General features: G+C 41.0%; 1 protein-coding gene across 4 annotated transcripts in view; it reads left to right on the forward strand.

The window, feature by feature from the left end:
- MICU3 (mitochondrial calcium uptake family member 3) overlaps nucleotides 1-14,297 on the forward strand; it is a 178,467-nt gene extending 164,170 nt beyond the window's left edge. For 3 of the 4 annotated variants that reach the window (XM_044299530.1, XM_044299537.1, XM_044299550.1), the window contains 3 exons: nucleotides 7,035-7,143; nucleotides 10,472-10,629; nucleotides 14,017-14,297. In XM_044299530.1, the coding sequence (XP_044155465.1) occupies nucleotides 7,035-7,143; nucleotides 10,472-10,629; nucleotides 14,017-14,127 (378 nt within the window). In that variant the 3' untranslated portion in view covers nucleotides 14,128-14,297. Of the gene's footprint in view, nucleotides 1-7,034; nucleotides 7,144-10,471; nucleotides 10,630-12,416; nucleotides 12,486-14,016 lie in introns of all 4 variants that reach the window. The other variant, XM_044299542.1, reaches the window with a different exon arrangement.
- The last annotated feature ends 2,551 nt before the right edge of the window (nucleotides 14,298-16,848 follow it).

Below are 16,848 nucleotides of genomic sequence, written 5' to 3' on the forward strand. Positions count from 1 at the left end.
GCGGAGGGGCATGGTGAGTTCATGTATGATTTAATTTTTTTCACAAGTTAGCAGAAATTGATACTTTCTGAGGAAAAAAATAATAATAAAGTTTCCATTTCTGCTAACTTCTGGCAAAAAAAATAAAAAATCTCCCACGGATTCACTATGCCCCTCAGTGAATACCTTGGGGTGTCTACTTTCCGAAATGGGGTCATATGTGGGGTGTGTTTACTGTTCTGGCATTTTGAGCGGGGCTAAATTGTGAGCAACCCTGTAAAGCCTAAAGGTGCTCGGACTTTCGGCCCCTTTACGCACCTAGGCTGCAAAACAGTGTCACACATGTGGTATCGCCGTACTCAGAAGAAGTATCTCAGTAAGAGAAATATCTCAGTAAATTGACAACTTTGTATAATTTTTTTTTAAAAGTTGTCATTTACAGAGATATTTCTCTCACCCAGCATGGGTATATGTAAAAATACACCCCAAAACACATTGCACTACTTCTTCTGAGTACAGCGATACCACATGTGTGACACTTTTTTGCAGCCTAGGTGCACAAAGGGGCCCAAATTCCAATGAGTATTCCTCTAAGAGACCTGCCTAGTAAAAAGGAGTGCTTGCGAAGTAAAGCTGCGATCGCTAATAAAGATCTTTATAGTGCCGCAGCAATTTTACAGTGTTTTTGCAGTGATCAGAAAAAAAATATTCTGTCACTGTGGTGGGGCGGACTGAACGCAAGTGTAGGCACAAGATCAGGTATGATCGGGCGAACACTGCATTTTATGAAGAGCCTAAGGTGACACTAATGTACTGATATAGATCTGATTGCAATCAGTCTTGATCACTTACAGATACTATATAGTACTAGTGCTGATTAGCGACAGCGATGACGCTAATCAGCGACTAATCAGTGACTGCGGTGCGGTGGGCTGGGCGCTAACTACCTAACAAGTAGCTAAGTAACTGGCGGTGATAAGGGACCCTTAATGTCAGGGGGGTGATGAGGGAGTCTATATGGGGTGATCAGGGGTTAATAAGGGGTTAATAAGTGACAGGGGGGAGGGTGTAATGTGTGTGTGGTGCTTGGTGCTACTTACACAGCTACCTGTGTCCTCTGGTGGTCGATCCAAGCGAAAGGGACCACCAGAGGAGCAGGTAGCAGGTATATCAGACGCTATTTACAAAATAGCGTCTGATATACCTATTTCATTGGTTCTTTTAAAAATCTACAGCCTGCCAGCCAATGATCAGCGCTGGTAGGCTGTAGTTCAACTTGTGAACTGCGCAATCCTGTGAACGCGCTCTCCTGTGAGCGCGTGTTCACAGGAAATCTCAGGTCTCACGAGATGACGCCAATAGGCGTCACTGAAACCTGAGAGCGCTGCCGTCCGGACGCCTATCGGCGTTACCGTGACGGCAAGTGGTTAAACGGAACCTGTTAACTGCAGTACTACATAAGTAGTGCTGCGGACAGTGACTTTGGACCGCTAATTAATTTCTTGCTACTTCCCGCTCTTCTGCTGCACCGCAGCTGAGCTCCACTGTATTACATTGAGAGGACTCTTAATCTGATGTTTAGGAACTCCTCTCCATTATGTGCATGCAGCTCATGAGTTCTGTCAGTGTATTACAGTGGAGCTTTGCAGTGGGGTAATGGGGGAGAAGTTTGACATAAAGTAGAGATCCACACTCTGCATCAGCAGTACTACTCATGTTGTACTGCAGTTAGTACAGCTTAACGGGTCTTCCTGACCTATCCTCCTGATATGTTATCAGTATCTGATTGGTGTGGGTCTGACACCTGGGACCCCTGCTAATCAGCTGTTTGAGAAGGTACTGGCGTTCATGTAAGAATTGCGGCATTCTCTCAGCCCAAGCACAGCGCCGTGCAGTGTACAGCAGCTGTGCTTGGTATCGGAGCCCATTCACTTGAATGGGGCTGAGCTGCGCCTAGGCCATGTGACCAATGAACTTAGGGAAATCCGGTGCCTTCTCAAACAGCTGATCAGCCGGACCAGGTGTCAGAACTCCATCAATCAGATACTGATGACAGATCCGTTCCGTTTCCGTTATGCAGGGGAGTCATAGAATTCCGTTATGGTCCGTGGTAATGGAATCCATAACGCAATTCTGCTTTTGCCAGTAAACAAATCGCAAACGAATTTAAAAATATGAAATTTGCTCATCTCTACTGATGACCTATCCAGAGGATAGACCCTTTTAATCAACTCCATTTAATAATCTAGAACCTGCCTGTTTCCAAGGACAAAGATTTTAGGAATTTACTATATAAATTGTTTGCACTCCTTAAAAAGTTCACCATAATGGAGGTCAGGGAACCCAAGGATCAAAAATGTATCATGAAGACTACTACCGGTACTTCTTTTAATAGAGACCACCTCTGACTTCTTTGACATTTGACAATAAGCTGGGCCACTCAGGGAGAGTGCAACATTACATTGTGGACCTTTTTTTTTCTCGACATTTACTTTTTATTAAACAATTTGAAGATAAAGACACATATCAATAACAATTCATGATACTCCTTTTCCCTAAACCCACCTACCACCCTCTACCCATATAGAGGAATGAGAGAAAAAAAACTAAATATCCATCCTATTTCTCTTCAATCCATACTCATATTCAGCCATATCTTTCAAAATTTTAAAAACCATTCCTTCCTTCCTCTTTTAAGATATATTATACTTTCCATCTTTATCATATTTATCAACAGATCTTTGCCATTCTATTACCGACAGTGGGTCTTTTTTAATCCATGTTTTCATAATCAAAACTCTGGCCTGAAACAGTAATTTACAGAGAACTTTTTTATTTATTTTTTAGGCCCTAAGGTGTATTGTGCCTCCTAATATGCAGGCCACTGGATCTCCATCTATCTGTATTCCCATATTTTTTTTTATAATATCCGCTATCTCGGACCAATATCGGAACAGCGTTGGACATCTCCAAACTAAAAGAACTAAACCTTCCTGTTCCTTGCCACACCTAGGACATTCATCTGTAGATTTCAACCCCATTTTTTTAGTAGTATGGGCGACCAATATAGTCTATGGATAAAGAAAAACTGAGAGACCCCATGTGAGGCCCTCAACGATACGAAAGGTCTATTTCTCAATACATCCTCCCATTGTTCATCCGATAGCCCATCAATATCTTTTCTTCATTTCTCTTTAGCTGCTATTTTAATCTTACTTTGTTTAGCCTTGAGCAATAATTTATATCTTCTAGAAATACTTTTTTTCTTTTTATTATCGAGAAAACAATTTCGATTTTCCATAGGAGCCTTTTTGTATCTCCCTGAATCTAACGATGATGAGTTATTTGCATCCCTCAATTGCAAATCTATAAAAGTATTTTTTGAGATCCCAAGTTCCTTTGTTAGGGTTTCAAAATTCTTTAATATATCCCCATCAAAAACGTGACACAAAAGACGAATACCCTTATTTTCCCAATTGACATAATGTTTAATTTTCTGAATTTCTCTCAAATTATAATTAGTCCATATTGGCGTGAATGTATCCTTTAATATCCATAATTTTTTACATTTCTTTCCAAACAAAATCCATTAAATTAAAAACATGATTATTAAAGGGAGTCTGTCATCAGCATTTCACGTTTGTAACCCTTCCCATAGCTTTCTAGCATGCTTAAAGTTAATAAAAAGATTACCTTTAGCATCAATCCTGGACTTATAAAACCGTCAAAAAACATCAAAATTCCCTCATTAACCTATCTATAATCCTAAAAACAGTAACTGGCAACTGCACTGGAGCACATTGAAGTACATAGAGAATCTTAGGAAGACGCACCATATTTATCAAATTAATTCGACCCATCATTGACAATGGTAGCTTTCTCCAGATCTGAATTTTTTTCTTCAAGTCATCTAAGAGGGGAAATACATTCAACTTGGCATAATCCTCCAGTTTCTGTGCAATACCTACTCCCAAATACTTAAAACTGCTATCTCTATCCACAACATGTACATCAATGTGATTATCCCTATCCCCCTCTCCTAACAACCTTAAGTGAAATTTTTCCCAATTTATTTTCAATCCTGAATAATACCCCAATTCTTCAACTATACCCATCAATGTATTAAATCACGATCCTTGTCACCAGCAAATAAAAGAATATCATCCGCATACAATGTTATTTTATCCTTAACATTCCCATATTGAAAACCTTTAATATCTTCGTTCTCTCTAATAATTATAGCTAATAGCTCTATTGCAATTGCAAAAAGGAGTGGGGATAAGGGGCATCCCTGCCTAGTGCCTCTAGAGAGGGAAAAAGGGCAGGGACATCTCCCCATCCGCGAACACCCTTGCTCTAGGATGAGAATAAATTAGTCTGATCCACCTTATAAAAGAATCCCCAAAACCAAAAGATTTAAAGACCTCCCACAGATATTCCCACTCTATACAATTGAATGCTTTGATCACTTCTAATAACAGTATCCCTTTTTTACTATTTTTTTCTTAGTTTTTTTTCTATATTCATAAATACTCTTCTAATATTCGAGTATATTAGTCGCCCCTGGATAAATACTGTTTGATCTTCACTTATTATTGTTTTTATCACTTTTGATAACCTATCTGCCAATACCCTAGATAATAATTTGGTATCAGTATTCAGAAGAGAAATAGGTCTATATAACTCTGGTTATAGAAAAAAAAATTCAGGATTGGGGATCAATATAATAGTAGCTTCTTCCATTGAGTCTGCAGTTTTTCCGACCTCTTCGCCTCCATCAGGGTCTCCATTAATTCTGGAAGGAGCATTTGACAAAATTCTTTGTACACTTCAAAGGGTAGCCCATCTCCTCCCGACACCTTTTTTTCTTTGGTGGATTTTAAAGCTCTTATTAGTTCTTCTAGTTGAATGCGCAGTGATCTGACATAGGCATTGGGACATATTTTTACTTTGTTATAGTTTGTTCCAGCAATTTTCTATTACCAAAAATCATATCTATTCTTGACCAGGTTTGATGTGTCTTTCAATAGAAAGAGTAAACCTTATCTTCCGGATTATATAATCGCCAGACATCAACCCAATCAAGCTCAGATATCAACTTAGCCAGATTAGTATTATGCGACGGGTTCTTGCTATTGGGCAGTCTATCTCTACCGCAACAATTATACAGTCAGGTCTATCCATTATATTATTCTGCAATTCATACAGTACATCTGGTTTATATGGCGGGGAAATATATATATTAGCAATTACCATAAATACATCATTAACCTTGCAATGTAAATAGAGATCCCTGTCACAGGTGTCCTCCTTGATTGCAAAATATTCAGAGTTGATTTTATTATGCACCAAAATAGAGACCCCCTCTCGAATATGACGTATATATAGAGTGATATCGTGCTTCTATCCATCTTTATTCTATGCAATTTATAAGTTCTTTATCCAAATGTGTTTCCTGAAGGCAAATGACAGCCGGCAAGTATCTCCCCACCCAATCAAAAATAGCAACCCTTTTCAACCTTTCTCTTAACCCACGTACATTAACCTCTTCCTGACTGCCCATAGGATATAAACATCCTCTGGGCGGCAGGGACAGTTCCTAGGTTTCCCTGCCTTCTAGATTGCTGTATACGCTTCCTGTCCCAGCCCGGTGGTCATGTGACCGCCGGGAGAGTGCAGGAGTTGTCGGGTCTTCCATAGACCTCGATCAGCCCTCCACTGATGCTGTACAGCACTTTTTTCAAAAAAATCAATAGTGAAAATTTTTTATGACCTTATGGGGGACACAAAGTCTAAAATAGTGTTTTATAAAAAAAAAAAAAGGGTTTCACGTGTAAAAAAAAAATTCCCCAATTAAGTAAAAAAAAATTTAAATAGAAAAAAATAAATAAAATAGACATATTTGGTATTGCTGCGTTCGTGACGGCCAGCTCTATAAATATATCACATAATCCACCCGTCCGATGTTCTACTCTCCATTTCTTGCATATGTTCTCGCATCTTTATAGGATCATCCCTAATGAAACCCACATCTGTTTGAACCACCCCAATCTGTGTTACCACTTTTCCCATCATACTCTTCAACAGTACAAAGAATCTCCTTAACCATTTTTGGGTCACAGTCACAATCCCTCAGGGACATTTAACTGTGTGTTATCTTCTAATCCTGGATCCGTCCCCTCACATTGTGGACCTTTAAATGGATGACCATCCGTGTAATGCATGGAAGGCCTGAGTCTGCAAGAACAGGATCTGTGCTTACTGAATGGTGTTCAGGCTTATTGGGGGAACGAGTCTCGAGTAGAAGACCTGCTCTATGACTTCCATATGCCATAATACGGCATAGATGCTTATGGGAGACCTGTCATCTTTCCTGACATGTCTGTAATTACTAATTTAGCAAATAATTCCCTGAGCTGAGCCAGCGCTTGGCTATTTTCCGAACTCTCATAGCAGTGAATGAGGGTGGCCATGCATGTGTGGCTGCTCCCTGTTAACTTCAAGGGTCCCATTCTGGAACCTGCACCTATCTGACATTGAGAGCATATAATAGCGATATGCCATCAGTGTCCCAGATGGGCCAGACCCTTTAATTAAAACAGACCCGTCAGAAGAGCTGACTGATCCTCTGTAATTGATATATAATTGAGCATTTTGTTTTCAACTTTTAGTGACAGTCATCATAATATAAGCCTGGACTAGAACAGGGACCTGTAGGGAAGGCAGGCAAAATGACTGCCTTATCTGAAGGTTCACTGTGCAGCCTGTCATCTGCAGAAAGTATTTCCTTTAATAATTACATTACATGAATGTGGCTGACATCTCCAGAGGTACTATCCTTCTCGGATGCCACACATTACAATGTCTCTGATGCATTAAGCTCTTTGTGCTGGCTGCAGCACTCAGTTGGGAAAGTTCAGACTGGTACAGGAAGTATCAGGTTCCATATTATAACCTTCTAAATGACTTTTATTCATCGCCTGCTGATACTTTCATCTGCTTATCTAGATAAAATCGTAGAGGAACTAACGCTGCTTTTCTGCTCTGCTTCTCAGGGAATCTCGTTTGATGACTTTAGGTCTTTCTTCCAGTTTTTAAACAACTTGGAAGATTTTGCCATTGCAATGCAAATGTACAACTTTGCCAGTCGATCTATTGGACAAGGTAAGTCGCCTTAGCACCAAGACCTGTTAAATTTTATTTTAGTTTATCTCGCTAGATAGTTTGCTTGTCAAAAATGTGGATTTCACCACCATAAATGAGTTATTCCCATACTGTGCATGCATGTCTATAATGGGGATAATCCACAATTCTCCAGGAAGCCTAGATCTATGGTGCTGTTTATAGTCTCGCAGCTTGGCTCTCTCTTTGCCTAGAACTGACCCAGGGAAAACAAGTTAGGCCCCTTTCACACGGGCGAGAATTCCGCGCGGGTGCAATGCGTGTGATGAATGCATTCCACCCGCACTGAATCCGGACCCATTCACCTCAATGGGGCTGTGTACATGAGCGGTGATTTTCACGCATCACTTGTGCGTTACGTGAAAATCGCAGCAAGCTCTATATTGTGCGTTTTTCACGCAACACAGGCCCCATAGAAGTGAATGGGGCTGCGTGAAAATCGCAAGCATCCGCAAGCAAGTGCAGATGCGATTTTCATGCATGATTGCTAGGAGAAGATCGGGATGCGGACCCAATCTTTATTTATTTTCCCTTATAACATGGTTGCAATTTTATTTTTTATTTTTTTTATCTTACACTGCTCACTCCTTTTTTAAAAAAGTAACCATGGTTAGCTGTTTGTTTAGGAGTTCACCAGATTTTTCAGTTGCAACTTTAAAAAAATCTTAGTTCTATATTTAAAGGTATAGCAACAACTTACAACATTTGACAAATGTGGTGCATAATACCACAGACTCAGGCACGGACTTGATCTCATGATAGATTTACCACGTTGTCCTTGCTGAGCCCTTCTGTGCAGTTAGGGTTCCATATACAAAAAATTAAAATGCAAATCTCTGTCTGTGTTCTCATTCATCCAGGTCATGGTATATCCGTAGTAATAAGAAGCAACTGGACTTTCTTATTTATTTTTTCCTTGAAGACATTTCCCTGGTTATTTGACTGGCTTTCTCAGTTAGGGTGCATTTACATCACCATTTAGCTTTTCGTTCTTCAGATCCGTCAGAAGAAGAGAGAAAAACAAACAAACAGGATCCTGTAAAAAAAACGGATCCTGTTGCATCAGTTATCATCTGTTTGAGCCATTTCCGTCTGAGATCTGTTTTTTAGACGGGAGGGGGGGGGAGTCCTGCATTCAGTACTTTTGTTTTCGTCTAAAAAAAACGGTCTCAGACGGAAATGGCTCAAACGGATGACAACTGATGCAACAGGATCCGTTTTTTTACTGGATCTTGTAAAAAAACTGATCCTATGCAGAACTGATGCAACAGGATGCGTTTTTTACAGGATCCTGTTTTTTTTTTCTCTCTTCTTCTTCTGACGGATCAGAAGAACGGAAAGCTTAACAGTGATGTGAATGCACTCTTAGATGTTAGAATCAATAGAAATCTCTGTTTTCTACCATAAAGGCAGAAGCTATGGCTCAACTCATTTACTTGTAATGGGTCTGCCATTTTGTGTGTTTTTTTATTATTTTTTTTTCGATGAACAGAACAGACACCAGTTGGAAAAAAGAACGGGAGCAGAGGGATAAATTCTCCCAGGCAGTTGAGAAACACCTTCTTAAAGGGGCATTGTAAGCGGGTGTCTTATCAGTCACAATTTTGTGGCATATTTAAAGGGCTTCTGTCACCCCACTAAAGTGATTTTTTTTTTTTGGGCTAGTGAAAAAAGTTATATTGCGATATATGACAATATAATTGTGTTACTTACTTTGATCCAGCAGTTTCTGCAAAAAACAAAGTTTTATAATATGTAAATTCGGTCTCTACCAGCAAGTAGGGCGGCTAGTTGCTGGTAGCTGCTGCAGAAATCCGCCCCCTCGTCGTGTTGATTGACAGGGCCAGCCGGGATCTCCTCCTCCGGCCAGCCCTGTCGGCATTTCAAAAATCGCGCGCCTGTGTTGATTCGGTGCAGGCGCTCTGAGATGAGGAGGCTCGTCTCCTCAGAACTCCCTCAGTGCGCCTGCGCCGATGACATCACCGAAATAGAAGACGTTACAGAATTGGCAGAGGTGTACCACAAGTGGGAGCGGACATAGCCTTGGTGTCCATTTTATCACCGTTACGCTTTATAAGTAAGTATGTCTCGGACATGAGATTATGGCCACTTTTACAAAGCCCTAGATCTGCTCTGTGAGTCCATGAGAAGCACTCTCATGGCTTGTCCTTCATGCTAAAATGTTGTCTTACATTTGATACTCTTTCCAAATGCTATGTGCCATAGTAGATCATGGGTGTAGTGGCTTTTTATCCTAGTCTTTGGAATCAGGAGGAACATGTATCAGTCACGTTATATCATTTAAATTGATCCCTAATGATTAAAGTGTCATTGTTACATTCATTTGTCAAGAATCATAACTATGGAGCCGCGTCCTCTGCACTTTGAATGACAGGCAGTGAAAACGTCATCACGTCTGGCCCTGACTTCTCCTAAAGTCAATAAAGTGCAGAGAGAGCTGAGCCTCTAGGAGTAATGACAACGCCCCCGTTGCTCCTAGAGGCTCATTTGCATATAATAAACTTTATATTTCTCAGCAATGAGGGCACATATGAACATGGGACAAACACAGGTGTCTTCAGCTGCCAAGCGCACGTGTAACAGGTCAGCCAGAGTCATAGGTACAAATCTGCTGACAGATGGCCTTTAAAGGGCCTGCCTTTAATAAATGATGGCCTATCCTTATTACTAACAGAGCGGCAGGGTCCAACACTCTGCACCCCTGCCAATCAGCTGTTCTGAACTACGCAGCTCTGTCCGTCTTCTAATGGAGGGCGCTCATTACTATAGCACTGTACCCACTGAGTCAGAAAATGAAAAATAAATAATGACCTGCGCCCTCCATAACTGTTCTGCTGCCATTTGGGCAGTCACCTTGGCTATGATGTCAGAGCTGCCTCCTGTGGTATTATGGGGCAGGTCCTAGTCTGAAACTGAGGTGATGCCAGTAATAAGATGTCAACACAGTCCAAATGAATGAAGCAGACAGGCGCAGCTCGTGACTTTGGGTAGGAAACCAAGCATGGTTCCAGTATTTTGTTTTCAACTTAGGAAGTTCCCAAAAAGGTAAAAAAAAATTAAAAAAAAGAGTGAGGTCACATCTAGATACCTGCTATTAGTGAGAAGTCAGTATGGGCACCATCAGCTCTGCACCTTGTACAGGAGCCTGGGTTTGCTCCAAGGTAAGACATTAAATTGCTTCTCCATGACCAACTCAAGTTGAAGAACGGTGAATGACAAAACAAGATGGGAGATTTTCCTCTTATCATAATGATTGGTTTGACTCGTTTGATGTCTTGTTTCTCCACAGATGAGTTCAAGCGTGCCGTATATGTAGCTACAGGCCTGAAGTTGTCTCCACATTTAGTGAACACTGTGTTCAAAATCTTTGATGTTGACAGAGACGATCAATTAAGTTATAAAGAATTTATTGGTATTATGAAAGACCGGCTCCATCGAGGGTTTAGGGTAAGAAGCTAAGGTTTACATTCTGCTCTCAAGTCACTGCTACCAACATCACAATAAAGTCATCAAGTAGCTTTTTTAATACTAAGTATATAATGTGAGATGTACTGTATATATAGAAATATGTGGATATTATGGAAAGGCAGTAATAGCTATCCTAGATTGATAGATTGAATACATAGACAGATAAGGTTCTGCACTTCTATTGGCTATTGCTGTGTTTCCTCAAAAATAGTAGGAAATAAAGACGTTTTACCTTCTCAGTACATTCACTGCTGACTAGAGCTTTCAGTTCTTAGTTGCATTATGCTGCCACCTGCTGGCCACGCTAGGGTCATTGCACCTGAGTGCCTAAAGGGAATGTGTCATCAGAAATTGATCTATTGTTTAAATCACATTTTTATGTTAAACAGTTTATTTTTTTTTTTTTTTTTTTGATTTTTCCATGTCACTGTCTATATTTGAAAAATGTATATGATCCAGCAATTTTCACACTGGTCACTAGGCAGAGGCAGACTGGCCATAGACCCTACAGGGAAATTTCCCGGTGGGCTGATGCCCAGAGGGCCACCTAAACCCTCCTCTTGGCCAAAAGCCAAGTACAAACAAAAAGATCTGATGCTCTCAGCATTGATTAATTTAGGCAGTATTGTGGTATCTGTGGCCACTTTAAGTTCCCAATCCTACCCTGCCACTTGAGAGCAGCTACATGAGCCATAGACGCAATGAACAGGAAGGGAATCATTGACTTCTATTGGAGAGTTTTCTAGGCATGCTCAGTGACCAGTGCATTGGTCAGGACGGAGCAGATAAGATGTGATATCGCCAATTGTGGATGGTGGATTCTTTGTTATCTATATAGAGGTGTTACCTGTCATTGTAATTCTGTCTGTGGTGATAATGATAAAACAGTTACTAAAGCTACTCAAAAGTTACCAGTACAGAAAAGGAAATCATGACCTAATATAAGGTCTAGTGACCAGTGTAAAATTTGCAGGATTATGTACATTTTTTTAAAATACGGATAGTGACATGGAAAAATATACTCACCACTATAGCCTGTAATTTCTCTGGTTACCCAATAAAGATTTCTGTAGACAATATATTACCCAATGACAGGGTCAAGACCAATATTCCATGATCAAATCCTATTGTTTCCTGCCAGGGTCATATTCCCAGTCTTTATGAGGTGGGAAACTTCTCATATGATGCAATAACTGAGAGGAGAAACCAATGATGTCACTCTGGGTAAAATATAGTATCATGAAGGTTCAAGGCCAAGATCTAGAAAATGGGAAATCTCGTGAGCCGTATTAGAACATTGCTGTTGTATACTTTTTCCAGTAAGGACAGAGGTGTACATAGAAACCATAGGGCCCCATCATAAAATTCAGGATGAACCCTGCCCTCCAAAACGGGGAAAACAGAAAATGAAGAAAAAATGCTAGTCATGCTGATATTTATCAACGACTATCTCTCCTTATATCTCTCTCTAATTACTATCTATCTAATTACTATCTATCTCTCTAATTACTATCTATCTCTCTAATATCTATCTATCTATTGTTCATATATATCTCTTAAATGCCCCTCTATATACTGTCCATCTGTGACACTTGATAGAATACACATGAAGCAGTAGCCGTGGACACCACCACCTTTGTGCACTCCTTGTAGTGTGTCACCCTGGTTGTAGTGAGCAGCGCTTTCACCTTGAATCTAACCAGCGTCACCTTTTCAGTGGCTTTGCACCCTCTATGATCTGCACACGTCTGTCTTCTGCTTCACAGGGCTACAAAACTGTCCAGAAATACACCACTTTCAAAGCCTGTCTGAAGAAGCAGCTCCACAACAGATAAGTACGTCATGGCTATCCCTTCAGTGCACTTTGCATGCTATCTGCTAGTCTTTCTTTCATTCTTTGCAGTCAGATGCGATCAGTATGCAGAATAGAATTCCTGGACTGTCGGGTTGTTTATTGTCCAGTACAATTGCAGGAAAATGTCTGCCGTGAGTGGAAGCTTTCTACATGTGATCACGAGTCTGGCCAAGTGAAATTACAGAGGGCTCCGCTTTTGGCATCCTAAAAAAGAACTCATTTTGAAAATGCTTTTTTTTTTATTAATCTGGTCTTAGGACAAAATATCTCTGAGTCCAATGAGGACACTGTGAGCATTGCGCTTGTGCAGGGAAAGCAGAGAGCACAGGTCACTTCTCTTTCTGTATGGCCTGTATATGCCACTGCTTGTCAGCCCTCTTTATGTTTATACATAGTTTTTCTTTATTTGAAATATTTACGGTAATAAATTACAAAAAGCAACAGATAAACCAGACTATTGGCTCAGAGATAATGATGGATCCCAAAGGAGGGAGGTAGACTGGGACTAAATGTGCAAGGCCAAGGGTGTACCAAGGAAAGGGATAGAAGCTGCAAAAAGATGACCCTCTTTCTTAAACACTTCCAGTAATCAGCTGATATCATATGGAAAGGGGGTGTCATGTAATATATGAGTACAACACAGTAGTTAAAGGGAACCTGTCACCATGAAAATGCTGTATAATCTGCCAGCAGCATGGTATAGAGCAGGAAGAGCAGAGCAGCTTGATATATAGATTTGTGGGAAATTATTCATCAAAATGTGTAATTTATTCATTTCAATTGTTGCACATTCTAGGCTTTGAAGTCCAGGAGGCGGTCCTGTCAGTGATTGACAGCCTTCCCTCTATGACTGTGTATACAGAGATAGTTGCCAATCACTGACAGGACCGCCTCCTTGATGTCAAAGTCCAGGATGGACTGGAATTTAAATGAATAAATTAAAACATTTATAGAATCATTTATTATAAAGCTATATATAACTCTGCTCAGCTCCTCCTGCTCTATAACAGGCTGCCCCAAGATTACATTACACTCTCATGGTGCTAGGTTCCCTTTAAGCTGGCAAAACACATTAGATATATATTGGCCGAACCTGACGATTTTGGTGGGGGCCTCCCAGCTCTCAGCCTACAGCAGGTGTCACCAGAAACAGGGATCAGGCTGTTGGATTTCAACTTGTCTGGTTCATTTTTGTGTTCATGGGCTGATAAACCTGTACACATGCACACTCCAGTCAGGAACACGTGTATGGAGACGCTTGGAACGGATAGCTCATATGTATGGCCAGCCCTAGAGCCTCTCTCCACTCTAGCTAATAGAGAAGGATCCAGATTGAGGACCCCCTTCCCTGTGATACTCATCTACCCTAATAGAGCATATGTATGTACACAGTGCTGATGGCACAACCTGTGCTGCAGATATTAGCTCCATCTAAGTAGATGGCAATACAGTAGCTTGTGGCATTTTTATGGTATATGTTTTCTATACTAATGTGCGTGTTTTATCACCAGGATAAGCCGAAGCATGGCCTGAAGGACTACTACACGTGTGTGACCTCTGTCACAAGGAAACATTTCAGAGAGTTATTCCGGAACTTCCGCAACAGAGATACGTTTAGATAAAATGCCATTTAGAGTTTGTGGTAGGCATGACCACATTCAGACAACGTAGCACCATGAGATTGTTTCACTGCATAGTTAGGATTTTGCACTGGTTATAACTTTTATTTGTGAAGTTCACAAAAGCATGTTTTTATTTGAATAAATTTTTTACATATTTATATTAAGTTAAACACGGATTCAGGCACATCTATACGTGTCACACCCATGACATGCTGCGCTGTATGTTACAGGCTGTATAGGGATAATAATAACTATTCATGTAGAAAAACTAGCGCAGAAAAGAGCAGCTGTCTTAATAGGTCACTCATTTTATATTCCAAATTGTATTGTTGGAAAGGGCAACCGCTCTGCTTTTTGTCTAGTTTTATGACTCCTGGATATTACGTAGTCAATAGGGCAGGTTGAAAGACTATGAAAGCTGTGAGCGCCCCCATGTGTGCACACAGAGTAGTGAACCCGTAGATATGGTAAGATATATAGGCATGTTACTAGGGTTGCAGTTAGATAAATAAGACATGAGTTATAAAGTCTTGGTATGACAAAAAAAAAAGAAAAGCAGAATGACTCCGCCATGTCCACCAATAACGATGCCAAAATATGCATAGACGATAAAACACAAAGACATACAATCCAAGGCAATAAAACAAAATACCGCATAGACACATAATGAGGAGATGTATCAAAACTTGTGACAAGTGGTCTTCGGTCACCAGATCCCAGTCCTCCTTGTTTAGAGAACCTTCTAAAAGTGGAAGTAACAATCTAATTGGCTTCCATTTGCACCACTTTTGATCATTCTCCCCCAATGCGGTATCACTTGCTCATCGGTCCAGACACTATAAGGCCTCTTTAAAGCAGAAGTCCACATGGACACTGAAATTTGGGCCTGGTCACATACCTGCATTTGTTTTCTCGTCTGAGCCTTCATCTACCTGCCTTAGAGCCTGTCCTCCCCGGTTATGCAGTAACCGGGCACCATTTTGCCACTTCCTGTCATTATTATTTACAGTCCTCATGACTGCACAGCTTCCCTTCTGATGACCATGCCCATTGACTATGAGCCGATGCTGGGCCAACAACAGTCTCTGATTGACGATATACGGTTTAAAATGCCTTTCACATGGCATGATGCAAAATGAAAGGGGGATCAATGTTCGTTATCATGACCATCCCCCATCATATCCCCTTTTTACACAAGACAATGACCTGCTGACAAATGCCGATTTTAGTGGCTGCAGGAAAGATGCGATCACCTGAAAAATGAGTTTATGCTCATTTGTTGGGTGATTGGCAGAACCTTATTATCAGGAAAGTATTGTTCCCGATAATTGACCAAATCTTAGGCCATTGTAAACAGGTCTTCGGTGTGGCCCAAAAGGTAAAGTAGTTCCAACACGGCATGATATACAATATGAATCATTAACTAAAGGACTGAATGCCAGCCCATGTCAGTGTAGTCACTTTAGCTTTGTGTTAGGCCTCATGCACACGACAGTTGTTTTTCTCGGCCTCCGTTCCGTTTCTTTTGCGCACAGGATGGGGACCCATTCATTTCAATGGGTCATCAAAAAAATGCTGATAGTTCATCCGTTTGTGTTCCGCGTCCGTTGTCCGTGTTTCCCTTCAGCCAAAGGCATTTATTACAAGGGATCTGTGAGGAAAAAAAAAGAATCCTCTCAAAAAAATCAGATGCCGCATCCGTTTTTTTTTGCGGACGCAAAAAAACAACTGTCGTGTGCATGAGGCCTAAGGCTGCTTTCACACTGGCGTTTGTGGGTCCGCTTGTGAGAAATGTTTCAGGGCTCTCACAAGCGGCCCAAATCGGATCAGTTCAGCCCCAATGCATTCTGAATGGTTAAAGGGACACTGACAGCCCCAATTAGCATATTTAGGTATATATACGTGACTCAAGTGCTGCAGCCTCTGCTTTATGCGCATGCGCCGGGCACTTGAGTCGGGAGAGTTGTAGCCGCCACCCAGCTAAGTGAATATTGATGAGCTGGGCGGGGCTTCAGAACGGCAGTTAGGAGCGGCTGGCTGGGCGCATTTTGTGATAAAACGCCGCCCCTTGGGCAGATTGGTGACCGGACAAGCAGGTTATATAACTTTATATTTTGGTACTTATAAGGTGGACAGGGGGGATACTTAGATCATGTTAATAGACTTTATAAGACCTGTACTCACGTGTATATATACCTAAATATGCTAATTGGGGCTGTCAGTGTCCCTTTAAGGATCCGTTCAGAATGCATCACTTCGGCTGCGTTTGATCTCCATTGCTTTTTTTAGTCAGTCACTAAAACGCAGCTTGCAGCGTTTTGGTGTCCGCCTGACTATGCGGAGCCAAACGGATCCGTCATTACTTACAATGTAAGTCGATGGGGACGGATCAGTTTTTCACTAACACAATAAGGTGCAATTGAAAACGGATCCATCCCCCATTGACTTTCAATGTAAGTCAAGACGGATCCATTTTGACTTAGACTGTTTTTGCAAACGGATCCGTTCTGAACGGATACAAGCGTTTGCGTTATCGGTACGGATCTGCACAAAACGCGAGTGTGAAAGTAGCCTTACATGTGCTTCCTCTACAGTTTAGTTTTATACAAAAGATAAAGGGGGTCATTTCTTAAGACCGACGTTTTAGAAACCGGTCTTAATAACCCCTGCGCTGGTGGTGGATCTGCCAAAGTTATGTAGAGGCGCCGGCCTCTATATAAC

Source organism: Bufo gargarizans, chromosome 1 (genome assembly GCF_014858855.1).
Source record: "Bufo gargarizans isolate SCDJY-AF-19 chromosome 1, ASM1485885v1, whole genome shotgun sequence".
NCBI lineage: Eukaryota > Metazoa > Chordata > Amphibia > Anura > Bufonidae > Bufo > Bufo gargarizans.